The sequence below is a fragment of the Pieris napi genome, chromosome 13 (assembly GCF_905475465.1).
Source record: "Pieris napi chromosome 13, ilPieNapi1.2, whole genome shotgun sequence".
NCBI lineage: Eukaryota > Metazoa > Arthropoda > Insecta > Lepidoptera > Pieridae > Pieris > Pieris napi.
This window is the reverse complement of record NC_062246.1, coordinates 12481923-12509865: the sequence shown is the minus strand read 5'-3', so window position 1 is coordinate 12509865 and position 27943 is coordinate 12481923. Positions and strand designations below refer to the sequence as shown.

Here is a 27943-nt window from a genome sequence, read left to right as displayed (position 1 = left end):
ATAGAGCCGAGAATACCCTTAACCTTTTTCAACATAAAAGAGCACATGTACTTTGACTTTGACATGCAATTTAGACTCTTTCCCACGATGTTTAAGACGACATTACTAAAACAACTTTTAATTTTCAGGTCATTTTACAGTTGGGTGATATTTAAACGCACATTGCGCGGTTTTGTAGCCGGATGCGGGATTTTCTCTGTCCCTCTCGCACTTACTCAAAATTTAGAAGTGGATATGTGATAGAGATTGTGTTTTTGAATCGATAATGAATTCACGCATCCTGTCAGCATGTGGCCTGAAACTAATCGTTTCCGTATCTATGTTTATAGCTAAAACATCAGATGTTCCTGTCTATCATCATGAGATATTCAACCATAATTTCTATGTGTTACAGTGTATTTTATTTTCTTTTTATACTTGATTTTGATGTTTTAGTTATACGAGTGGTAATAAGGGCGCACGTTTCCGCCGCTATTTCGGTTTCCCGCCAAATTTATTTTCGGAAATGGCGGTCGTTTTTTTCTGCATATTTGACACTCTTATGAATGGAGACATGTGTTTTTGATGTGTATGAAAATTTATGAGTGTTGTATCGTAATTTTAATGAGGTTCAAATAAGCTACACATTACTATGAATTAAATAAGTGGATTAACAATTTTGAAAAAACTAATATTATTTGGTCGGTTGGTTTTGATGAAAAGTTATTTGCTAGCACTTGCTACTCTGGCTACGAGGATATGTGGGACTCAAATCAAATGAGGCAGTCTCTCTGCCACTCAGCTCAGAGCTGGATGAGCAATAGCTACATTAAGTACACCTTATGTGATGATGATAGTTGTAAATTAGTAAACGCATTTGAAAGCTGGACGGTGCATTTTTTATTTGTGTAATTAGGGTTAATACCAATGATATAATAGGTACATTAATTTTTTAATGGCTCGAGTAAAAGCATTAAAAAAACCAAGGTATGGCTGAGCTACGTAATTGTTAATTTGTTAATTTCGTCAGATCGTTTGATGCAAAAAGGAAAACCATGTTGGTCAAGACGTCTGAGACTATATAAAATTAATAAAATAAACAATAATATCCGCTCACCGGACGTTGGGATCAAAAAGTTAATATTTGAGTCTTCCGTCTGCTAACTGCTTCCGTTAGGTTTTTGTATATAATAAAAGTATTCACAAACGATTTCTGTTCCGGTGGCTCACAATAGGCTATAAAATTAGGGATCTTAAACTGTCCCTTTCCTGTTTTTTTTAACCAAAAGACACGTATCCTGACCGGAAGTCGTGATTTGTAAATGGAACCCAATTAAGCAGATTATTTTTCATGTAGATTTTTTTGGGGTTATTTATTTTTTACGATTGTACTATAGTTAGCTTCTTGATGTACATATTGTATAGGTCATTTACCGGATTTGTTTCTATATATAATATAGTACAGTTATTTATCACCTTTTTCTACGTCTATATCCACTAATACAATTCCATTTATAGATATATATGAAAAAAAGACAAATATCAGAAACAACAAACAATGTTCTTTTTATCCCGATTCTATGCAAAGTCACGTATAACATTATGTAAACCGGCATCGGCTAAAAATAATAAGATGCAGTGGATCTGCAGCCTGCATGTCTGTTTGTCGTTATGACAAAAGCTACGCACCTACGTGATTGTAACAAAAGTCGACTTTGTTTACTCTCGTCTCCGGGCCGAAAGATATTTATAATGCTTTCCTGTCTTTTGTTGAATCGTTTTTGTTTGCCGAAATTATAATGACAGTACTGAAACGTCCGGTCCATAAACAAAGAGTTCATTATTTCAGAGAAAATCTTTTATAACTCTCTTTGTTGTAATTGAAAACAAGTTATTACAGAAGTATTAGCACGATTTAATATAAAAAATAATCTTTTTATTTTAGCACTTTTATACTTGACTTATCATTTTTATTTGAAAAGCGAGCGGCACGGGCGCACTGTAACTGTAACTATTATTTATTTATTAACACTAAATGGCCCCCATATTAAGTTATCACAACACACAATAATTTCATTAAACAGCTTTATTCCTACTACCGCTATTTTATTTGGTTACGTCATAGTTACAAAAAGAAATTCCCAATGTAAAATATGAAAAAAATTGTACTTAGTAAAATTATAGCTTTTAATAAAACGTATTGGTTGGTCCGAAGACCTTTAAAAAACTGTCAAGCGGAAATGGCGGCAAACAGTTTTGATAAAAACAAGCATTATCCGTTAACAATATCTAAATAGATTTGAGTTGGGTTTGCGTCAAGCCGGAATTCATCTAAACAGCTTATTTCGGGACAAAATAAAGAAATTAGTTACATCCGTTTAGGTGCTGTCAAAATTTGGCGGGACGGGTGCCCGCGCAAAAACGCCACAGAGCTTAGAAACCTTTTTTTAGAAGCAATTAATAAATTAACTCATAATAAAACCAAACAAAACTTCATATAATGTAAGGTAAAGTATAAAATTCGCGGATGCGTTTAATAATATACAGTAATATGTTATTATGTGTATATTAACATACATATATGTATGTATGTATATTTAGATACACACAACATTAATTATATATAAATGAAAGCCTAACTAGAAGAATAAAACGTTTATTTATGTTTAAATTGAGACATGCAAAGTTGAGATTTCAATAAGTCTTTTAAGACGATTAAGGAAAATGAAATGTTAATTATAAAAAAATAATTATATGGATCATTATTGATTTATCTAAAGAGATTTGATTTGTTAGTATATTTATTTTCAACATGACTTAAAATGTTGGGTACCCCTGTCTTTTTTAGGCCCTTCCTGTGGATCTCACGTGGCCACATATTTTAAAACCCATCAATCTTTGGTGTATCGTGCTAATCTTGCCCTTTTTATTGACATTTCTGATGTCACATTTTCTTTTTTAACGTTAACTTTGAATTTAATGACTTTTTACACTTTTTTTTAACGTTTAGATATCGTAAATTAAAAACTAACTCTTTACCACTTCATTACCACTTATTACTAAAATATTTTTGATGTAAATCCTGTGTTTTCATCAAATATACCGGCTATATATATATATAAAGCTGGACCCTCGATACAAAAATAAATAAAATGTAGTTGGTTGTGAAGTTAGTGTTAGGCGAATGCTACACGCTCGAATGTGCTAATAAGTTAATTAGTTGACGACACGTCAAGTCAATCCAAGCTGATTGTGTCAATATCGTTTTACCTTTCAGAATCATATAATTATCATTACATAAATTATTAAAGAATTTATGTAATGTTCTAATGATAATTAGTTTGGCTATCAGCTACGAGTACAATATTGACAAATATATATGAGATCCCGTGTTCCGGTGACTTGTCCAATTATTAATTTTAAGGGTGGCCGACTTCCGTGATTTGTTAAAATAGGAAATGTATGCAAAAGCACAAAGAATAATAGTTTTATTGTCCTGTTCCGTTTCCTTTTGTAAAAAGGACATCCGCAGGGACCAGGAAGACGGATTAATTGTTGTTTGTAGTAACTTTGTCGGTCAGACCTTCCGACGCCCCAGCGCATTTGTTGTATACTGACGATTAATAATAATAATTTATTTATTGCAAGAATATGGTACAAAATGTTAAGATGATAAAATCATAAATCGTTCGCATATTCTGCCACACACGATGGCGCGCAAGTTTGTCTTAAATAATTTTACATTATTATTCAAAGTCAATTCTTATATTATCTAGTCTATTATATTATATACATTACATCATTAGCTTTATATCAATTACGGTGTTTCATGCAAATAATCATTTATTGAATAGTACATTTTTTCTAAAAGTAATTCACTAAGTCGCTTTTTAAAGAATCTAGACGGAAGATCTTTTAATTCTTTTGGTAATTTGTTGTAGACTTTAATTGCCATACAAAAGCTGTTTTTCCGAAACAGTTCCAGATTGATTTTTGGCACAGCCAATTTCTTTCCATGTCTACTTCTTACTTCAACAGCTACATTCGACTTAAAAATATGTATGTTTCTGTGCACGAATAAGGATATCTCTAAAATATAAATACATGGAAGAGATAAAATGTTATGTATGTAATTTCTAAAAGGATAATATGTACAGTGTACACTCAAAACATGCGTACCCGAAATGGTATACTGATGAAATCAGAAATTAATCGTCAAATAAAATGGAAATCTAAGCTTCACAAGCGTTATAAGAGAACTACTCGTGAAAAAATAAAGGGGATCATTATAGACCGGTGGCGATTCTGTCAACACTAGCGACGGTAATTGAGTCAGCGCTTCAAAAGTGCATTCTCGGCCATATTAGCCATCTCAACTCTCTGACTCCCAACATGGATTTCGACGAGAAATTTATTTCTAGCTTCTGGACAGGCATAATACCAGTTGTGAACAGTGGGGGACAAGTTCAAGCAGCCTACTTTGATTTGCAAAAAGCATGGTTGATAATGATCTGCTCTTGCAGAAATTAGCGAAATTGGTTTCACTGCGTTATTGATTCGGTTTATGGCTAGTCACATACAGACAGGGAGCAGTATGTTTAATATGCTGTCATTCAATTTAAGAAATATTTAAGTTGGTCTTGAGTTTTTGAAGTGAAACTTCTTTAGGCGCATGAGCGTAAAATTTTTACGGATGAAACGCAATAATAATATTAGCGTCACGAAGATATGCAGCGTTTTTGTCGAAGAAAAGGGAGAGAGCGATTTACATGAGGTTCTACCTATCCATTTTACCTCGTTATGTATCTAACTTTGTTTGTCTCGAGTATGGTAGGGTACAAGATAGAGGTAAGGAGGGACCTTACTATTACAATATATTTTCCTTAGAGGTAGAATATATAACGCGGAAATGTTGGAGAGACTGGGACTGCAAGTGCCAAATAGTCACACTCATCGTCGTAAGAGGCCGTAATGGCTTGCAGAGCCGCGAGCGCGTAAAAATTTACCTACTCAGGGAAGCATCATTTACGCGTGTCTTGCGCATTCTGTATATAATTGCATGTAAGACGGATATATTTGTTGGATATAATTGCATACTGGCGGAATTAACAAGGATTAATAAAGGAAATAAAGTTAAAATTATTTAAAACGTAAAACCTAAATTTAATCAAAAATAAAATTATATTAATAAGTTTTCTATTGTATAAGTATTAAGTTACTGCAAGAATAGAAAATAAGGAACTAAATAAATTTATTTTCCGACTACCACGAAAGTTTTTTTTGAGTACACTATAGCCTATGACATTCTAACAACGTAGCTTTCTCTTAGTAAAAGCCAAAATCGGTTCAGTAAAACCAGATATCCTCACAAAGTTTACCTCGTTATAATATTAGTATAGACTTGCAACTAAGGAAAACGATTTCGTGATAAATTATTTAAGTGTTCCCGTTTTTGCTAAATTTTTCATTGATGCATCGCTGCTTTTTCAATTTGTGAGTCTAGTGCGATTTATCAAACGAACAAACTGTTCAGCTGAATCTGATATTTTTAGCAATCTATAATTGAAAATGTAGGAAATCACTGAGAGATAAATTCAAGGAAATTAATATACTTACCTTTCCCTCGCAATATATTTATGAAAATATTATGTATGTATACAAAAATAGTGATAAGTTTACTAGAATAGAACATACGCACAATGTTAATACTCGCAAAAAACGCAGGCTGCAATTTCCCCGTACTAGACTATCTAAAGTGAGTAATTCTTTTTTGGGAAAAGGGATACTCTTCTTTAATAAAATCCCAGAGGCTCTTTTATCTCTGCCTTTTAATAATTTTAAGAAATGTATTAAAGAAAAGCTGTGTAAAAAAAATATTGGTTGTTTGTAAAGTAGGTTTACGATCGAGATGTTTACGTGATAACGTCTTATTGGTGATATAAGTTTTTGGGAAGTAAGGAATTAATGAAGATAACAATTTTTTCAAATTTTAAATTACATCTATCGTTTTATTCACACTTTTGATGATAAATTTCGGGTGTAAAATGACAAGTTTACTTATTCGACTATGATATAATGATATACATTTTTCTTCATACATTCACGGAATGACTGGCAGCGCTCGAGATGAGACGGGAGATCGGTCCGTCTCTCTCTCGTTATACCTGCGATCGCGCTCGTGAGGTTTTGGTGTGACACAAGTTTCTGAACATGTCACCCGACTTAAACGATTTTAAAGACGACTACCAAGAGTTTTTTACGCCGGCTTTTTCTCTTGGCCTACACCCTCGTCTTCTTTGCCGATGAGTAGGGATGCCCACAAATTCAAATTGAATGACGTGGAATAAGTAGTAAGTGGCTTATGTTCCATAATAAACATATTTTAATTTACAAAATTAGTTTCGATGGTGTAGTGCAGTGGTTAATACAAAACTCCGATTCCCAACCGTGCATACCGCATAGCATGAGCTTCCCCGGCGCGTGAAACACTTTATTATTATCTACACATCTTTTTTTGCAGATAGAGTCACAAGAAATGAAACAAAAAGAATAGTTATGATTGGAATTATTTATTAAAATATTATTTACAATATTTTAACGTCTAACTACTTATGGCGACATCTATGATCTAAACTTAAAACTATACGTTTTGTTCAATGATGGGATAAAAAGGATATTTTAAGACACTTTCGTATAACTTAATTATTATCACATGAAAACCTTTTTGGAAAAGGAAAGAAACAAAGAAGAAACGTCACGAACCAGCCGTGAATCATAACCAAAGCGAACGAAATGCAACAAAACGGTAAATTCGGTTTAAAAAAAGCTTAAAACTATATTTACACGATTTCGGAATAAATAGAACAAAATATACAAACAGTTTATACATAAAACTTTACAAATTAATTCTATATACAATATTGAATATTCGATTTGATGGAGGACATCATACACCCCAAAAACTGCTCGTCGATCCTTCGCTATGGCCGTAAACAAAAGTAGTAAAACGTTAAATTATGGCAAAAACTTTTCGAGATAATTACGTTAAATGTACTTTTATCAGAAATTCGCAAATGTAGGAAGTCCCCCACGTAACGTTGAAATTTGGTTTCAAAAATGGGAATGATTAAATACAGTTCGCATAAATGCTCGAGCTCTCGTTCAATCGAAGGTTTGTGATGACACCTATATCTCATAAATCGGATTTTCTGTGAGGACCTTCTTAACTTCATAAAATGACACATTTCTGCAGGACGGTTTATTTTGGAAAATAAAAACGACACGGAACTAGGGCAACGGGTTCTATTAAAAAAAAAACTGCTGTTAAAAGGAATTTCAATAAAGACATACAAACTCAGTCATAATATTCCCAGTACCCTAGTTCCATTCACAACCTCTCAAACGGTCAAGCTGGTGATCAATTGTTGACATAGTTTCCCATACTCTCTCTGGTCTCCGGAAATTCTTCTCATTTTCAAGCCCTTCATCTCTTTCGCTTTATTCTCGCACACGACCAACTCGATCTGAATACCTCCGGAATACTCCAAATTCAAAAAACCGGTCAGCTCATCGGTGTTACCGGTTTCGACGATGTTCTGGGGCGGGACGGTCTTATTTATGGCCTCTTTCAGTAATTCCACTATCCTGTGCGAGTCGAGTCGGGAGCAGACCGTGGAAAGCGCGACTTCGTAGTACTCCTGGACGCACGAAACCTGTTGCGGGCTCAGCAAAATCGGGATTCTTTCTTCCGGTCGACATATCTCCGTCAACCTCAAATCCATAGTGGACCGTTGAATCTTATCTAAGTCTTCTCTTGGCAGACACACGTCTTCGTAATACTCCTTGACCTCTCCTAAAACGCCTTGAGCGGAGAACGACGTGCGAGGCGTTTCGCCCTTTTCTGAAAAACTACCGCGACCAAAATCCGACTTTTCCGAAAAGGAGGATCTGCCTAAATCACCTCGTTCGGAAAAACTACCGCGGTCGGAGAACGAAAACGATTCCCGGTGTTCGGAAAAACTCCCCCGATTTTCGCTAAATCCGGAGCTGATGGAGACTATATTCGAGTAGATAGATTGAACGTTTTGCTCACAATTCGGGGAAGCGTTGGCCGAATCGTTGCTGAGAGAATCGTCGCTGAAGCCGAGCGACTTGTCGCTGCCGCGTCTCGGCCTTTCCAGAAATTTGTCATCTTCTTTCGGAGACGACATTTCCGAGTCTTTGTCTACCGTTTCCGTTTCTTGGCTGACTTTTCTGCCGATGCCCTTGGTTATCGACGGTCTGTCGTCCAAATCTGACGGTTCCGAGATGACGAATTGCGGGAGCGGGTATTTAGAATTCTCCAAACTGTCGACGCTGTCTTCGGAACTCGAAGCCACGAGGGTAATTTCGGAGCCGAGACAATCTGTCAAACTGATCTGCGGATGGGTCGACGGATACGTCGAATATCGCTGGACGTGGTCGCCGACGTGGTTTCCGTTGCCGATTTCTTCTCGGATCATGTCGAGCGGGGATCCAGGATTCGATATCGGGGAGTTGTTCAAAGATCTATGGGCGACCATATGGATCTGTGGATGAATCAATAACTGCGGGAAGTTGGTTTCCATTTCCACATTACTACGGAGGTCTAAGGGAGATTGGCTTTGAGGAGTGCCCCTGGTGATGGACCCGGTGTGGAGATAGCTCAGACCTTCGGTTATCTGGTGTAAGGGAGACCCGGGACTGGAAACTCGTCCGAAATTGGTAAACGAATGGATAGACTTTAAGACGTCTTGAGACACGTGAGGCGAGTAGAGGGAGTTCAGGTTCAGCCCGAGCTTCAACGCCAGATCCTGTAAAGAAGAAGATATCACGTAATCGGATTGAACGGTTCCATTTCAATTTACTCAGAAGTAGAAATGCACATTTCTGATTGATCAATAGAACGACAGATTAAATAAAAAGTTACCCTATCTCTCGGATAATCGCCGGACAAGTCGAGAGGAGGTGACGCGCCCGCGTGTATCGGCGATCCTGGAAACGACAAAATTCACGCATATTGTTATATTTTGTGAAAAACAAAAATAATTTTACTGTTTTCGTCATATTTACCGGGCAGGGAGACCGGATAAAGCCGCGGTTCAGACGGCGAAGTCCCACTCTGTCCCGAACGGCGCTCTAATCCTCGCTGAAATAAAACATACAAGAAAACCGTAAAAGTATTTGTGTACAATTCGTTTCATAATACGTATCGAGGACAGAGAACTGAGAAGTCAACACAAATACAATACCCATACCTGCAGCTGCTGATATTCCAATCTCGCCGAAGCTATGTCATGAGTCTGTCTCGGGGGCGAGCACTCCGCTCTCCTGACTGGCGAATATCGTTCCGAGTGCTCGCGAGCTGTTTAGTACGACATTCATTCATTAATATATGTCCATCCATATAAATTGTCATTAAATCTGATTCTTCCCGACAAATATTCCTACTTTCATTCAGTTAAGTAGATATAGTTAATAATTCCAAATGCAAACACACTCAACAAGCCAAAAACCACAAAAACAGTGCATAATTATAAACAAATAAACCTCACCTCGCCTCGCCGTAATTACACATCCATTGATTTATTCTTAACATCGGCGAGTCGAAATAAAATAATATCGGAAAAACTATAGAATCGGTCGATATAATTTTATTTTCCTAATCTAAAACTCTCCTCCACCCGAATAACAGTAAATCAATTTACCCATTTCCTGGACTGTCGGCAACATTTGAAGTTTACCGCGTTGAGGTCCCGAATACTTTCGTTGCCTGTTGTACGCGGTGCCGGCCGTTATGGAACCGCTCGGAATCGTGTTGCCACTCGACAAAATGTTATCGACCGGCGTCCCGCTCGTGATGGATCCCATCGGAGTGCCGACGGAGCCCGAGTCGGGGAAACCGTTGCCTCCGAAATTAGAAAACTTCGCGATTCCGCTAGTTATCGAAGCCACATTCGGGTTCGCATTTGGATAATTACACGTGTTAAGATTAGGAGTCCCGCTCGTTATGGACCCCGTGTTGTTCAGAGGTGGGCCAGTATTCATCGAAGCGATGTAATTTTGCTTCTCTGCGGGGTAACATTCACTATCCATATTATTATTTAAGTTGTGCGTCAGGGCCGCGTTGAAGTTCGGTGTTCCGCTAGTGATAGATCCAATGTTGCCAGAAAAGTTGAAATTAGTAATAGAATATTCGACGCTCATCGGCGTTCCGGAGATTATGGAGCCTTGGTTTTGGACGGGGACCGCGACGGCACCCTGATTGGGTGAAAATGGACCCCCGCTCGGGGTGAACGGAGACGCGGCTTGCGAGGGTGTCCCGGATTTGATCGACCCCATAATGCTCCCCTGTGGAATCGTTTCTAGAACCGGTTTCATAGATTTGCCGAAGGTGGGGGTGCCGGCCGTTATTGACCCCTGATTTGGGGGACTCTGGCTCGCATGCGGGGGACTCGAGTAGCCCTGATGGTACTGTCCCGGTATGGGTGGCACGTATTTATAATTAGGGGTTCCGGCGGTGATGGACCCCTGACTCGGCGGGCTCTGGGTGGCGCGCGGGGGACTGGAGTACCCCTGGTTATATTGTCCTTGAATCGACGGCGGTAAGTAGTTCCTTTTCATCCTCGCTTCGACCTCCATAACTAATTCCGGACTTATTACTAGTGTTAAAAAAAAATAAAACAAAATTAAAAAAAACACAAAAATGCATAGCCGCATGCGCCACTACAGAGACGTGATTTATTTAAATACCTCTCATAAAATGCAGTACCGAGTGTTACGCTAACTTAGCAGTTGTGTTTAGATAGGCCAAGAATTATTTTAATAAATCACGTCGATCGATCAAATGTACAAAACTACCTACAGCAGGCGGAATTCTACTTAAAAACAGCTCACTGACAGGGACAAACATACTTTTTACTTTAAGCGAGAAATTCAAGAAAATGGAAATCTAAATAAAGAAACACATCGACATACACTACAACACTTAAACCAATCTTAAGATGGATTCAATTTTTCTACGTATTTCAGAAACTCAAACGCCAATTTGTATTTTTGGGTTGAGGGGAATGGGGTTTAGTCTACAATATTTTACGCTTAATCAGTCTTTTAGAAACGATCTCCTTTAATATTAAAGTGCAATAGAAAGACGGGTGACTACAGAGTCGTAAGAAGCCGATCCACTCACCGGGGGGTCTCTCGGTGACCGTCAGTAGACCGGTTCTTCTGACACGTATATTGGCCGACGACGACGGAGAAGAACTCGCCTGCTGAGAGAGATATATAAAAAATTAAATCCGTGCCGGTAAGATAAGAATCTGGCATTGCGCGTCTCCGTCTGACACTCACCATGTTGCTGGATGCGCAGACGGTGGCGGCGTCTTCCGGCGTGGCCATCGTGTGGCGCTTGTTACTCCCGCGGTTCAACATGTACCTGCAAAGTAATTACGTGCTTTACTCGAAGGGACCGAGGGCAAACGGCGAGTTCCGTCGAGTTCCGTTAAGGGCGGACCTGCACAGATTGGTATTGTATTGCGAATCCGACGTCTGCTCGTCCGTCCGGTCGCCCTCCTCTAAGCGATTTGTCGTTCCGCTGTCGGAGACCTGCGAAAAGCAAACGAAACACTGAGATTAATATCAATTCATTGAGAAGTATCGTATCGTTATTCTCAATTGAGTCGTAACAGTGCGTATACGTACGTGATGCGGCGCAGTGTGCGAGTGTGCGCGTCCGACGTGCGCCCCTCCGTCCGACGCGCGTCGCCCGAACGATGAGGCTAAACATATTATTCATATTAGTAATTAAACTATGATTATTTGTGACGTTTTTATTTTTAATTAGTGCATGTAATTCACTGGCGAAAGCTTCCACAGTTAACATAAGATTGACTCCTCACCGTGCTGGAGCATAGCCTGCGGCGGCTTCAGCAGCTGGTGGTCTTTGACGCTGAAGTGGTGCGGAGGCCTGTGCTGCACGGCTGGCAATTTGCCCGCCAAGTCCGTGTGGGGCAGGAGGGACACGCGGGCCGCGGCCTGGCGCTGAGGAGGCAAACGGTGCCGGTGATGTTGATAGACATTAAAGCGTATTTGTAAATTCATTAATATCACATTATATTTTCTGTAGCTCTTTAGAAATGTCGGAGAGACTGGCCGTTTTCTTGTTTTGTTTAATGTATGTTTTGTATATTAATAGTTTTCTATTGTATTAGTATTAAGTTACTGTAAAAATAGGAAATAAGGAAACAAAATTGTGTGAATATATATCGGTTTAAAAATAAATTTGTGTTTTTGAATTTTTTTCTGCAAAGCTAGTAATAATTTATATTATTACTAGCTACTAGTTAATTATAAATTGGCAAAACACGAGAAAACAGACCGGTATTGTTCTGATTGTGCTCCCGACTCTACCAAAAATGGGTCACCGTTAGGTAAGAATAAATGTTATCTTTGAAACGTGTCGTCCCATTTCGATCGAATCCATGACTCGGCGCTGGTATAATCATTCCAAACAATAACTTACGTGTAAATGAGTCGATGCGCAAAGTGGCGCCGGTCTGAGATCGGCCGAGGCGGCTCCGAACGACGACTGCTCGCCGACCTTCAAAAGTTTTAAATAAACATAACAATTATTTAAACACATAATTAAGATAATTGTTTACCTAAAAATAAATATATTAAAAAGAAAAAAGCTTCCCGTACCGGGAATCGAACCCGAGCCTCCTGGGTGAAAGCCAGGTATCCTAGCCACTAGACCATACGGGAGATGAGAAATTGTCTGAAATTGCCGTTTCGATTACGAATTTCTAGAATTTTCTCATGGGCCGCTCCTTCCTATCGCATACGGTAAGTGTTAACAGAAGTAAATAGGTAAAAGGGGCACAAAGACGCACCTGCGCGTGCTGCGCGTGTCGGCAATCGCCCGGCCCCACGGTGTGGCGTCTCGTGGCGTGACAGTCCGTCACTCGCTGAGGGGGCTCCTCTTTCGGGATCGACACTTCGCCGAACTGAAAGTCAACATTACCTTTATCGTATGAGGACAAATGCCAATTTCAACCACAAACATTTCTGTAGCGAGGATGACCTTCCTCTGCCTTTAATTCATTTTAGTATGACCTATCTTTTAAATGGCAAGCGGTTCTCACGTAATATTAGTACGTAATTATTGATATAATAAAAATGTTTACCCTCTCGAGTCCATCCTCGTTTCCATCTCCCGTGAGATAGGCTAAGGTTTCTTCTGCTTCCATACTCTCTTCACCTTCAACCTCATTCTGAAATGCAGAAAAGAATAGCGGATTATTTTATCTAGTGCTTGTAAAATACATAAAACTCTACGTAATCTTAACAAACTCACCTTACAGCTGGTGAGATCCAAGGGCAGGCCTAGGTTTGATTCCAGTGAATCTGAAACCATTCATAAAGTATATTTGTACAGTATCGGAATCTGTTTTGTTCTAGTTTTAAAAAAATACATTTTATCAGAATTGAAACGAGATAAATCAAAGCAAGCTCATACCAATTTGTGCGATCTCGTCTTTTTGAGTATGTTTGTCCACAAGAAGATGGTAAATGGCGGAGATGTGGTCGAATCTCTCTTCTTCGACTGACTGAAATGCAATTATAAATTATTATAATACATTCAAAATTTACTCGGATACACGAAAACATTTCATAATAATAATAATTTAATTTCAAGAATATGTTATAAAAATTTGATGGTGGGACAATCTAAACTTGGAATATTCTGCCACATATATTATTATAATAATAGTTATATGTTACATTACAATATGAGTCATATCATTACAGACAATTCTGATATTATTTGTTATGAAATATTAATAAATATTTCACGCAAATATTCATTAATAGAATAAATTATTTCCAAAATGTACTACACATTAAGTCGATTTTTAAAGTCTAGTAGGAAAATCTTTAAATGTTTTTGGTAAATTGTTATAAACCTTGATTGCCGCAGCCAATTTCTCCCCATGCCTACTTCGACAGTTGTTCATTCCCAGTTGACTTGAAGATATTGATGTTTTTATGAACGAATAAGGACATTCAAAAATATACATAAATTACCTGTTGTATAATCTCGTGTGTAAGCCCCGGTAAGGTCAGCATCTGCGCAAGCGCACTGCTCGCCCCAATCGACGTGTCGTTTACTCCAACGTGACATGCGCAATGGCCATCTGATAACTCTAAAAAAAATATGAAAACATTTAATGCAAAGTTCATCACATTTTGTATCTTCCTCTTTCACAGCACGGACACTGTTAAATATAAATATTACCTACAAAGTAATATCTATAAATAATTAAATTAGTTTATTATTTTTTAATATGTATTAGCAAGTAGACAAAACTTTATGTCTCAAACACTTTGACCACTGATAATATATGTATATCTATAAGATAGCATAAAACTCTAGGTTATACAAATATTAATATACCGTATGTTTGTGCGGTTAACGTGTTACAATGTGTCCGAAGCCACCTGTGCCTGCCCACCGCTCGAAGCGTCAGCCGCCTGTCCGGCTCGACCACAAGCATGTGACGGATAAGATGTTCGCAATCTGAAATGAATATTCCTCCTTCACGTGTCGGTTATCGCAGCGGCTGCGCAAAGCACCAGCAGGACTTCCGCTCACCTTGTGACATAAAATAAGGAATCCTAAACTTCCCGCTGACGACCACGCTTCGCAATTCACTCAGCGTACCACCGTCGAACGGCAGAGCACCACAAACTAATACGTATAGTACCACACCCAGTGACTGAAAATGTTCAAATTGAGATGATGAATTATTTCTTGTGTTAGGTTAGGAGACAATATCTCTGCAGCATACCTACCCAAATATCAGCTTTCGGTCCGTCGTACTGCCGGCCTTCAAACAACTCGGGCGCTGCGTACGGGGGGCTCCCACACCACGTCGACAATGGGGAACCCGATGTGTACTCGTTACTGAACCCAAAGTCTGCTAACTGCAATAAGTGAGTTATTCCAATATTTTGTGCTCCTGTAATGTGCCTTTTTTTAAATACCAGTTTAGCTGAGTTACCTTAATATTCATATCCTTATCCAGCAGTAAATTCTCCGCCTTTAAGTCGCGGTGGACCACCCCGTTCGCGTGGCAATAGCCGACCGCCGCCACCATTTGGGCGAAGGCCCGCGCCGCTTCCGACTCGGGCATACGGCCTCGCGACACTAGGTGATCTACCCGCAGGTGGGAAACATATCATCGATATATTGACGGGTTCTTCACGTTCAAACGAAATTATTAACTTACTTTTCGACGGTATGAGTGTAGATACGATTAAATGAAACGCAGTAGAAATTAGGTAAATACATAAAGAGAAGACATGTCGCAAACTCGTCTCACGCGCATATGCTGAGTCTATTGTGTAGGAAATTCTACAATTTCTATACGATTTGTCTATTACCTACGATACCAAAGATATATAAATCACACACTACGAGTGATGGAATTAAAGTGAACTTCTTGGGTACATAATTATACTACTATAGCCTGGACAAAATCAAATTGGTTGCTGATTTTTTGCTTTAACATATTTTTGTTATTATTATTATTTTAATTTTTTTTTAATTTATAATGCTACAAATTTAATTTTTTTTTGTATCCCACACACTGTTTTGTTGTGTTTTTTTTTTAATATTTTTATTACTCTTTAATGTTAATATTCTACGGTTTCGATATTTGTAAATATGTGAGGAACATGTATTCTAACTTTTTTAGTATAGTAGTTTATTCTAAGAGTACATTGTCTTCACATATAATTATTTAGCAAATGTAACAAAATATTGTAAACCTATTTTAAAAGAGTAAGTGTGGAGTTTCTTGCCCATTCTTCTCCACACGAAACTACCTTTTGGAAGGGGCAACTAGAATCTTCTTTATATATTTTTTTTTGACGTTCAAAAGTGCCATTTTAGATGGTCTAATTGAAATAAATGATTTGACTTTTGAGTTTTTTGACTACAACTGTCACTCCTAAAAATTTTATTCGAGGCATGTCTCGTAATTGTGGGACCGGTGGTTAGGTTATAGAAAATTCTTTTAATACTTACCAAATATCTCTCCGTTCGGAGCATATTCTGTCACTAAGTATAATGTATGTGTACTCTCCATCACCTGAAACATGAAAAGGCATTTCTGTAATAGAATACTCAGATTTACAGAGGTAAGCCATCACTATCTGTAATGCCACTGTCCTTACTCCTCACAACGGCATGAGATGAATATTTTATATGTACGTAGTTGTGTATTTTCACGATACATTTGTTATCAGTTAGATAACGTTCCATTGTAAGTGAATTTTTGAACTCTTGGGACTGAAACCTGATCTTCAGAAAACGAATGCTCACCTGATACAATTTGACTATGTGTGGATTCCGAAGTCTTTTCATTATTGCGATTTCCCTGAATGTCTTTTTTAAATTGTCTTCGTCTAATCTTGATTTGTCTATTATTTTTATTGCCACCTGAAAGAGAATAAAATATTTTCAATAGTCGTTTTAGTTTGACAACACAACAAACAGATATTAAAATAACTACAGTATATTTTTTTTCTTACGACATCTATTACTGATGTGATTTTGTTGTGTATGGATTGAAAAGGTATATTTTTTTAATATTTATTTATTAAGTCAATGATTTGCATAATATTTTAAAGACTTTTATCTTCTTGACTCAGGCATAGCTCCCTATTCGCTTTGGATTCTGATTAGGAGTACGAAAGATAACAAGTGTCTGGGTGTGTCAAGCTCTTTTAGCGTTAGTCTCATCTGCTCACAAATCTAGCAGTATGGTAGGTAAAATCGTTAGATCTTATTCTACAAATTACGAGATTGCGGATTTAACAAACATGATAAATGGTGAGCATCCGGCTCAGCCTTGATTATACCGTCTAACGTCAAGTTTCAAAGGAGCTGGGACGATCCTCTTTATAAATTTGAATTCCTAAACTTATTAGGTCAAATCTAAATTACTGACTGGCTGGTAGCAGTGGGGTCTAAGTAAGCCGGCACCGGGCCTTGGGAGGATGGGACGAGTTTTGGTATGGGAGTAGTATCCCATACCAAAACTGCCCTTGAGCCGTTTAATATTTTCCGCCTGCTCTGCGGCCGCCCCAGCTTTTGTGCTTGTCTGTGGGAGGTGAGACAGGGCTATCGTGTCCACACAAGTAGCATAGCAATCGCATACCAAAGCCCGTCCCATCCTCCAAGGCATCAAAGACTTTCCATCCGGCCGCTCGCCACGTAGTGTTGCCCAAAATCGGTCTTGGTCTTGCAGTCTTGGTCTTGTTCTTGCGTTTTTGCAAGACCAAGACCAATACCAAGACCGCCTTATTATAGCAAGACCAATACCAAGACTGAACCCTGCAAGACTTGAGCAAGACAATACTTAAGCCTGCAAGACTCTTGCGTCTTGCAGTTAAGACAAACTGAGATTTGGGCGTTATTAAGTAGGTATTTGGTTTCAATCCCGATTTTGAGAAACGTTCCTCAGTATCAAAACCGTAGGTATCACAAATCATAACACTAAACTAAGGGCTGCAGTTGTATTTGTAATTGGCAACGTGCCGCTCGTCTGAAAGCACCCTGAAACGTATTGTATTGATTAGGTAGGTAAGTACTTATTATATTTCAACAATTTATTAAGTAGGTAGCGTGTTAATACTCACAAATCTGTTCCCTAATAACTTTCTAGCAAAGTTCATACCTTGTAGGTATCTACCTATAATAATATGTTATGCTTGTTAATGTCTAATGTGCAGATCTAACGTTAGTACTCGTAGGTTGGTATGTGCTTAAAATTATAGTTAACAAAATTATATAAACATCATGTAGGTGTGAAACTTATGTTTCAAAGTTTATATTATTCTTCTATTTAGCAAAATTTAAAACTAACAGCGAGTCGAGTAGGTCTAGTAACAGTTTCTACGGCAGCCAATACTATGGTACAGACGCCAGCACATCAAGGTACTACAATCTATCAAATTTCTTCAACAGATTTTCAAGTTTATCGCTAAAGAATTAAGGTTCAAAGTTGATTGGGGAAATGTGACGTTCTGCGAATAAACTGTTGGTCGGTCGGTGTATTAAATACCTACTTATTTGATAATTTACCGACAAAGACGCGGTTTGCAACAAGTGTAACACAGCATTTGACACTGAGCGCCGCATTCGCCGACAGAGGCACACAAATTTTTACCTATTTTGGTAGGGTTGGTATAGCAGTATAAAATTAAATGACCTTGAAGATGTCCCAGCAGTAGGTAGGTATAAATTGAATGCCCTGAGTTTTTTTTATTTAAATACATTCTCACACTGGCTTGAATTCGAACACTACAGCGTTAAAAGCTGTCGGGCGAGATGATAATTAATAACTAAGTAGGTATTGCATCTATTGAATTGCGAATATTTTGATTTCGAAATAATCATTGTTAATATCGGTAAATGGTAGATAGTGAGTGATACCTAGGTACTAAAATGTGAGCAGCAAGATTGAAAAGTGTATATGCCATGTCAGTGCTTTCAATAAGTTTATTTTAAAAAAGCTCTCTAGTAAGATTTAGAGTTTACCATACAATTACACACAACATATTATTGAAAAACAAAAATTATGAAAAAGATATTTAGACTGAGTACTTAGGGTCGATTCGACCAAACAAGAGTAAATCTTAATCTTAGAATAAATCGTCAGTTAATCGAGAGTAAATAAATTTTACGTTTTACCAACTACAAATTCTAAGAATAGTGGGCTTATTCGGGAATTGTAACTATACCGCCGTTTCGCACGGAATAACAGCTATTCCTAGAATAATTTAATGGCGTCAGTCAGTCCAATCAGCTGATTTCTGTCATTTCACAAATATGTGTTCTGTGTTTTAATTTCAAGTCAACGCAACGCACTACATTAATAGGCTGGCATTGTATAATGAAACGTTTAAACAATTTATTATTTATTTATTTATTTATTTTTAGATTTTTTATTTTCTATAATATTAGAATGAAATTCTCTAAAAAAACTGGGCTCAACAGAAGTTCCTGTTTAGACGAAAGCCTCAAACAAACAAGAAATAAAAACTTTTTGTTGTCGTTTGACACCTGTTAAAAGCTACTTTTTCACACTATAATACGGCAAAATCGAGTTGACATGATGTATGCTCTTACACTGTCCCGTTGTAGAACAACATTTATTTGCCGAGTTTTATTTTCGTTCACCATTTTCTTGCTATTCGCGTATTGTTATTCCTAGCGCAATTATACTATCGATTACGTGGACAAACGACTATGGATTTACTCGAGATTAAAATCATGGAATAGATTATTCTTGGTATAGTTACTCGTGTATAAATTGAAGTTTGGTCGAATCGACCCTTAGGAAATTAGTAGAAAAAATATTCTATCGTGGATACCTAGTTATTAAAAAGTGGATAAACGTTGTGTTTACTTAATTTTATTTTTCTGTGCTAATGCCAACATCGACAACCCCACCAAAATAGGTAAAAATTTAGTCCGCTTCTAGACTTTGTGTTGCCGCCGTCGCTTTCATGTCAAAGGTCGCCGCCACTGCCCATGTTCTAAAGAATAAAATAAGTTTCCGGGTGCTCAGAACGGACGCAAATAGATTATGTTGTCCTCGCAAGGAAGAATGTAGTCGTAAGGATAGGTAGATTTTATAAAAATTGTTATAAGTAATAAAAATATACCTAGTTTATATTATTACTAGCTGGCCTGGCGAACATCGTACCGCCTAACAGTCGATTCTTTATATTTATACTTATTCTGCTATTCGGGACACCGGTCTAGCTAGTAAGATAAAAAAAGAAAATTGATAAGACAACAAATACATTATGTCAAAAAATAAAAATTTACCTTCCCGGAACCCCTCCACTAACACTTGAACTTTATGCTATGGTATTAAAGTTCAAATTCACTTTTAAGTATTATTACGAATATTTTGTATGGGAATATAGAAAAGTGTTGTTTTTAGACTGATTCACTCAATTTTATTTTAATTTTTCTCCGTAAGAACCATCTTCGTACTTCAAGGTATATTATTAAAAAAAATTAGACAAATCGGTCAAACTGTTTTCATGTTATGTCGTGACAACGGAAAACGGGTTTCATTTTTATATATATATAGATTACCTATTATACCTTTTTAAAGGACATTGCACTGCAAAATTGGAAGTGGGTGATTTTAACAAACTTGAAACGTGGAAAAGTTCCAAATATGAGCGACGTCATATTGCTTTACGCATTTTGTTTTAAAATCATCGAGAATTGCAGTGTCGGTTTATCAACTTCTATCGTACCTACTCTAGTAGCGACTATTGTCTTCAGCGATGATTTAATAAATAAATAAAAATAATCGTCGTGTATGTACGACGATTATTTTTCTAAGGAATACAATTTTGTTGTAGTAGGTACCTACATCGTTTCTTACTTAGGTACACATACTTTAACGACAGTACCTACGTAGCAAAGCGCGCCAGTCACGAGTACGACAAATTGCCTAAAAAATGTACCTACGCACACTGCAATGAAATCTGCTAATCTCAACACAATGCCTGTAGCCTGCCTGCTATTATTGGTTGATGAACATTGTACATTGGTGAATGCTCCAGGATAGCCCGCAAGCCCCCACAAATAGCAATAGGCAAATAGGTATTTGCAAGTCTTGCGAGACTTGCGAGACTCTTGCTGCAAGATCAAGACCAAGACCAAGACTGAGAGCGCAATACCAATACCAAGACCGAGACCAGGTGTATTGACGCAAGACAATACCAAGACTGGCCTAAGTCTCGTCTTGGTCTTGCATTTGGGCAACACTATCGCCACGTCTCTAGCGATGCCAGTTGGCTCCAAAAGGACTGACTAGTTTCTTTAATATCATATTTACAATTTATTCAGTATTGCATACGTACTTAAGTCGATAATTTATGTACAGAAAGTCACTGACATTTTTCGTAAATTACTTCTATTTTGTATAAACTAAATAGATTTTATAGTGGGCCGGACAACTTTTAATGCATCAGCTAGTAGTCCTAGAATGAGGAACAAAACATGTTTTCTTGTTATCAAAAGGTGTCAATGTAAATAATCATAGTGTTGAATAAATTAAATTCAGTTTCGTAAATATGTGATGTATGGCGCAGTACATTTAGGGTCTCACACAGGTGGGCAGTTATCAGCGAATTATCATTATCAGCATCACTATCAGTTTATCAGCAACTGATCTTGAGACATGTAATATCACGTGACCGTTCACCGCAATTTCGACGAGTAAACTCAATAAAAAACTTTGTTCTTAAGAAACTCATGAAACTGGCTTCATTAAAAGAAACTTCGACTTTGAGAGAAAAGAGGGCGTTACCATGAGCGCTTAAAACGTGATTGATATCTTATTTTTGTGTATTGTAAAACAAACCTTGAGCGAGAGCGATACAACGCTATTTTCTTTAACAGAAATCGAGTGTACCAGTGACTACCTATAGGCACTGAGGTTTTCTCGAGTCTAACACATTTGAAAAACAGAGCTAAAAGCATATATTTTAGAAGCTCGATATACCGTATCGTCTCACTTGGCACTCCACTATCGATTTTTTTAATCCACTATAGTAAAGGTTAGTGTGCGATAGGACTATACGTGAATCTCGCAATTAGTCTGTAAAATGCCTGGTAAACATTTTATTTTAAAATTTTGTCAGACCTACCAATATGTCTGACTAAATTTTTAAAAGATTATCAGCACGTCTCGGGTCACGAGGCTAAGGGCACACCCTTGACACGTGACCTAATTGCTGGTAGGGTCGCTACAACAGTGTACTTTCTACAGTGGTTCAAAGAAACGGAAAAAACTCCAGCAATCAAAAGTGTTTTAATATTTATTCTGAAGGTACTATTACAAATGCGCACTTTAATAAATATACTAGGCTTATATTTGATACATTTTCTCTAAATATAGGTAAATAACATTAATCAAATAAAACTAGAACTGCGTATTGTTAAATTATACATTATAAGTTAAATAATATTTTTTCAAGCAGCTAACAGTTTAAGAAAACAAATTTTGATTTAAGATTTATTACCCCACTGTGAAAAATATAATATAATGCAGACAAAGTCGCAAGCTAGCTGTACGTATCAGGATTGCACTCAAATGCGAATAAAAAAGCCGGCAACCAGTCGTCGACCCGCCTTGGAGCGGCCTTGCGTATGGTTTTTTCTTTTGTTTTAGCCCTTTTACGAACATCATTTTTTACCTATGACTTTGTCCACATATGTATATTTGTGCCAAAATAATATAATTTTGCATTTGAGAAAGAAATATATATTTTCATAAATATATCTCATGTAGTTAAAATGTTTTTTTACTATAATACTTTTCTTAACTTGAAAAAGAATTACCAAAACGGTTATAGTCGAGTGTCGGTTATATTTTTGATTAATTCATATTTATTTTCCATACATTTAGTATATTGGCATTTGGTATATTTTATATACTTTTCGTTACTACATGACGAATACATATATATATACATATATGTAAAGGGTTTGTAGCCCCTTTGAGTTCCAAATACGGCTGCGGACCGCTGCTAAAGTTTTTCATACAAAAAGCCAATTTTTAATTCGATTAACTATTAGTTTTTAACAAGTGCTAAACCTTGTGGCCAGGCTGAAATGACCGACCGTAAACGTAAAATAAGAAGCATTTAGCATTTAATATGTATTTCTTTATTGATGTTCATAAGTGTACATTGTGTTACCTAAATAAATAAATGATTTTTGACTTAGGCCCAAAGGATTTGCGTAAGGAAAGAAAATTAGGCCGCCCCAATCGATCTTCGCGACGCTCGGTGCTGCAACTAGACATCGACAATATTATGCTTGTCGTGGGCCGAACTGAAGATAAGAAGACAAGTGGGTACATACTTTAAAAGTCAATTTCAAATGCGTCGCCGGCTCATTATGCTGGAAATTGACAATTAAGCCTTCAAAAATGTAGTGTTATACATTTATTTTTGTACCGGAAATAATAAAATCTACCTATATTGAAACATATATATTTTTTCTTGAGCCAAATATAACTATGAAGGTGACATTTTTGTCATTAAAATGGCGTAACTTTTTTCATATACGAGTACATTCTGCGGAATAGTCTTTGAAGTCGGTATTGGTGTTACTGCTACCTCTTTACCTAATGGCAAAATTAAACTTTTCCCAACCATTGACCCAGTAGTCCAGTAGGATGTTCAAGCTATCCAATCATTTTAGAGTGTGACTTGACTAAGTTATAATACTGTGCTTAAATAATTATTATAAACCCACAGTGTTATGCAAGCTCGTACAATATACAAGAAAAAGTTTAAACTGAAGGTGCCCTTATTTATGGACAATTAGCATTAGGAATAGTATAAGATCCCGCTATACAACGACCTTCACCGAGATGCTTATTTAATGAAACTTATTTTATATTTAATTTAATATGTCAATAAATATAATCCATATGGGTTGCCTAGCAAATTTCAGTCCAGAGTATGTTTAATTAATATTTAAAAAAAAAAATTTTTTTAATAATTTGCATGTAGTAAATTTTTTGAACTTTTTTCAATCAATATTTTTAATCAGGGTAGTATTATATATGTATCACTATAACCTTCTTTTATACTAAAGATGTATATATACTTTAGTGTCACATAAAAAATATACACATAAATAATTAATTGATTAAAAACAACCTAACGTTTGCATATTCTATGGTCTTCATACGTTCGATTGGTATAGAATTTATCTAATAATCATACCGGTGAAATGTTTAAAAAAATATTTTTTTTTTAAATTAATTAAACATAGTCTGGACTGAAATTTGCTAGGCAACCCATATGGATTATATTTATTGACATATTAAATTATATATAAAATAAGTTTCATTAAATAAGCATCTCGGTGAAGGTCGTTGTATAGCGGGATCTTAGACCAGAACTAAATAGGTGAAATTAATAATTTATAGTACACGATGTAATACGCAAATTAAAATATAATATGCTATAGTATTAAAAACTATAATTAACGTAAACTAGAAAAAGTAAATACATATATTATACATATACCTATGTGTATTATAAATATATGTTTCATCCGTATGACCATACCACTGCGTTCCAGGAAAATATATTTGAAATTTATCATTCCTCATAATTTATTTTATAAATATGCTTACCTCAGATGTGTAGCCAGTGATAATAAATAATATTTTTGTTTATATGTGCCACTCAAAACAACTATAATTATTTCAATATGGCCACATTTATTTTGATTAGCTTTGAGCGAACTTATCTTAGATAAACTGTTTATGCTTTTATACTAGTCTCCCGGCAGGAATCGCACGAGTTACATGATTGAAAAAAAAATCTTATAAACCGTAAAAGCAATTATCGTGCAATTATAAGAAACATAGTTATTACGGAGCCTATGACGTTATTTAAATTGATTAATATAAAAATCATTAAGATTTTTTCATACATTTCATTTAGGCAGACATAAAATTGTCGTTTATTATATTATACTAATACTTGCTAATTCCTGATTAGTGATCCTTTGATTATTGAGTTGCTTCTCTATTGTCTAAATAATAATCTAAAATAAGATACAAAAATATGTTTGGGGATACGAGTGCAATAGGGGTAGGATGACGTTTTGTCTATGGGTAGACCGTTTTATAGGAGCCCCATAACCGAAGTTTTCTACTTTACGCGGTGTAATGTTATAGAATTTCACAACCACTAACACTACATACACATGTACATAGTTCAAGTCTAATAAATGGCGATACTTATTCGTTGAGCGAGGAAAGCACTAGCTCTGGGGTCACTGGTACTATCTACCAGGCCCCAACTTAAATTAACACCAAATGGAACAAAATCGAAGTTTGAGGAAAGAGTTTTATATTTAAGCCGTTTATAATTTTCCGCCTGCTCTGCAGCCGCCCCAGCTTAAAACTATACTTAACTTTTAAAGTACGAAATATATAAATAAATAAGATGTTTTCATCTCATTTATTTTAAACGATGATAGTTTATTTTACTAAGCGACCCACCATTGAGGTGAAAATTATTACGTACAACCTTCAAAATACGGAAATGAACCGCGTTTTAAAGGTCTTAAAAAAAAAATATGCAAATATTTAATTTAGTTTTAGGGTCAAATTAAGTCGAATAATTTCAAAAATGTTGATTTCAAAAATTTTATTTAAAAAAAAATTAAAGGAATAATTTATAGATAATATTAACATGTCGACGACGACGACATAGGTGGAGGTTTCAGTTACCTTAAGTTATTAAAAAATAAAATTTACCATAGTTCTTCAGGTTCTTGCTTAACTTTCACTTTTGTATATACATAGTATTTATAGCATATAGGTATCAAGTGTAACCTTATATATTTCTTTAAAACATTAAGTAGATGGAATATGAAATAATACACTAAACCTAATATGTAGTAGAAAATCTTCGATAAAGGATTCTTTTAGTAGACATCTCACTTTATGATACCGACAAAAAGTGTTATTTTAAATTTAGAGGATAGAAACAATTTTAACCTTATGTATGTTTAACAATAGCTGCCAGATTTCCTTAGCATGTTTAAAAAAACTATTAAGTTACTGGAAAGGTTTAAAACTAGCAATTATTATTAAGACCAAATGTTGTTTTAAATGCAGTTGTATAGGGAAGGACACATTTGAAGTATACAATTGTATTACAGTGTGCATTTGTAAAAAAAAGCTTACTATATTATCTACTATAAAATAAATATATTTATTTTATATATATATAAATTTAAAAAAAACCAAATTAGTTTATTTTAAGAATTTCCTAAAATCCACTAAGTAAAAAAATGTTTAAAGAACTTTATTTCTCATTACAAAAATTATTTTTTATTTACATGAGAAATTTACTATTAAGTATATACGAACGAGATACACGTCGCCATCAGCTAGCCCAATTTTAAAAGGCATTCTTCGCCTTTTAAATGTTCTAAAGCATGCTTTCAGACAGCTGAAATGCTGCAGCATGAATTGTTTCATATGAATAAATGTGTCTTAATAACTATGTTATCTTATATTCCTAATTATATTCAAGAAACCACGGGTTGGGTGCAGGAAATACATATAAAAGCTAATAATGTAGGCATAATTTCTATCTTACAATTTCTTTGTGATTATAACAATAGTGAGCTGTGGGAAGATTTCTAAGACATGCGGAAACTATAATTGTCCATAGGTATGAAGAAGAAATTATATGCTCTCATTATACCAGTTCAATGTACTAATAAACTTTGTAACACAAACTCTTGATCTAAACTTAAAGTCTTGGCACAGAGATTTTTGAAGAACAGCTGCAAACACTAACAAAACTTGATATTGCTAAATATTAATTTTTAAACTAAATAGATATAAATTATATTTGCTGACCTGTATTTCAAAATAAATCTTATACTTATCTAGGATATATTATATATACAGTATTCCAGAATGTCAATTAATCCAGTTTTAAGAATGATTAAATGCTCAACATGCTTTGTAAATAGTGAGGTGCAAATTTTTCATTAAACTTCTGCCATAAAAATTAGTTTTTTTAAGCTAAAAGACTGCAGACACATTGATAGAAGTTGACTGTCCCTATTTATTATAGTGTAAACATAATTGGACAGAAAGACACCTGATTGCTTTTGCTAAAACAGTGTAATGTGTAAGTTTTCTATCCAAAATACACAGTAAAGAACATTTTAGAGTTTGTTTTTATTATATAAGATTCCAATAAGACGTCAGAAATAGACTTACTACTAGGTTTCTATGCTGTGTTTATATGATTATTAAAATATAGCAATATATTTTATTAACTTTGTCAAACTTTAATAATGTATATTTCAAATTGGTGTGAAACTTTAAATTGGAACGTAAGTGGAATCTAACTCTGCTTTTCAGGAATAGTCAAACTATTGATATAAATTATCAGTCAGATGAATGAGGAATAAGAATCTAGCTAAGACATGTTTTAATTGGTAATTTTTCCTATACTACAAATAGTATATCTGTTTAGTATTTAAGTAGTGTTACTCCAAGATGGTTTTAACAACATAATTGATCTGAGTACATGAAACGATGTTGCCAATTGAGAATAATTGTCGCACAAGCATTTTGGAGGTCACATTTATGATAACAGAATAAAAAAAGGAGAACTTTTTAAACGATTTGTATAAGCCGGCCGTGTTAGAAAGCGATCAAACTAACACAATCCAATTGTAAACAATGTATCACACAACCAGCCGGGTTATAAGTTTATTTTTTTTCTCAAGTCCAGCAATTTTGTCTGTCTCATTCAAGGGATATCTCTAACCTGATTTTAGGTCTTCGCCCGATGTCACGCCAATACCAACACAACACATACACTAAATAAATCCGGTTTCATCTGGTATAACAAGAAAACAGAAAATAAAACACAGAACCACTCGTGATACCCACCTTACTTTTAGTTATAACATGTGTAGCGAGTTTAACAACTGCAAAATTTCCGGTCCCTATTGTTTTTTCCAGCTCGTAGTTTCCAACACATACTAACTGGTCGATCGGAAAATGCTTGCTTTTGTGCAATGGCTTAATATTGCAAGCCATTTTACTATCCGATCGCGAAAAAACTACGTGAACCCATACGGTATGGTTGCTCGCAGATTACTGAAGTTAGTTCGACTATCGGCCGCCGCAGCGCTGTCGTCACTCACGTCACTCGCTAGGGAAGTACAACTGAGTCTTCAAGGTTTCATTAATGATTTCCAAATCACAATAACAATTATAGATGGGATAACATTTCGAGATTTGATTTCTTTTTAATTATAATTTTATCTAATACAGCAATA

The 27943-nt window shown here is 35.9% G+C and overlaps 1 protein-coding gene and 1 non-coding gene across 6 annotated transcripts; both read right to left on the bottom strand.

Moving 5' to 3' along the window:
- Nucleotides 1-6529: 6529 nt before the first annotated feature.
- Nucleotides 6530-27776, bottom strand: LOC125055060 (serine/threonine-protein kinase par-1-like). Of its 5 annotated transcripts, none has more exons than XM_047657268.1 (23): nucleotides 27552-27776; nucleotides 16385-16501; nucleotides 16088-16151; nucleotides 15060-15214; nucleotides 14851-14982; nucleotides 14651-14774; nucleotides 14453-14575; nucleotides 14083-14201; nucleotides 13514-13604; nucleotides 13352-13401; nucleotides 13182-13268; nucleotides 12888-13001; nucleotides 12518-12595; nucleotides 11895-12036; nucleotides 11698-11774; nucleotides 11510-11601; nucleotides 11347-11431; nucleotides 11186-11267; nucleotides 9705-10658; nucleotides 9255-9361; nucleotides 9070-9145; nucleotides 8927-8991; nucleotides 6530-8810 (listed from the first exon to the last, which is right to left on the bottom strand). In XM_047657268.1, exons 1-23 carry the CDS (start codon nucleotides 27699-27701, stop codon nucleotides 7377-7379), a joined length of 4518 nt encoding a protein of 1505 aa, XP_047513224.1. In that variant the 5' UTR covers nucleotides 27702-27776; the 3' UTR covers nucleotides 6530-7376. The 5 variants fall into 5 exon arrangements, with proteins under 5 accessions (XP_047513224.1, XP_047513225.1, XP_047513227.1 ...); XM_047657269.1 differs by having other exon boundaries at nucleotides 11186-11264; XM_047657271.1 differs by lacking the exon at nucleotides 9705-10658.
- Trnae-uuc lies at nucleotides 12688-12759 on the bottom strand. Its single transcript has one exon. It is a non-coding gene; the product is annotated as a tRNA-Glu (tRNA).
- Nucleotides 27777-27943: the final 167 nt, after the last annotated feature.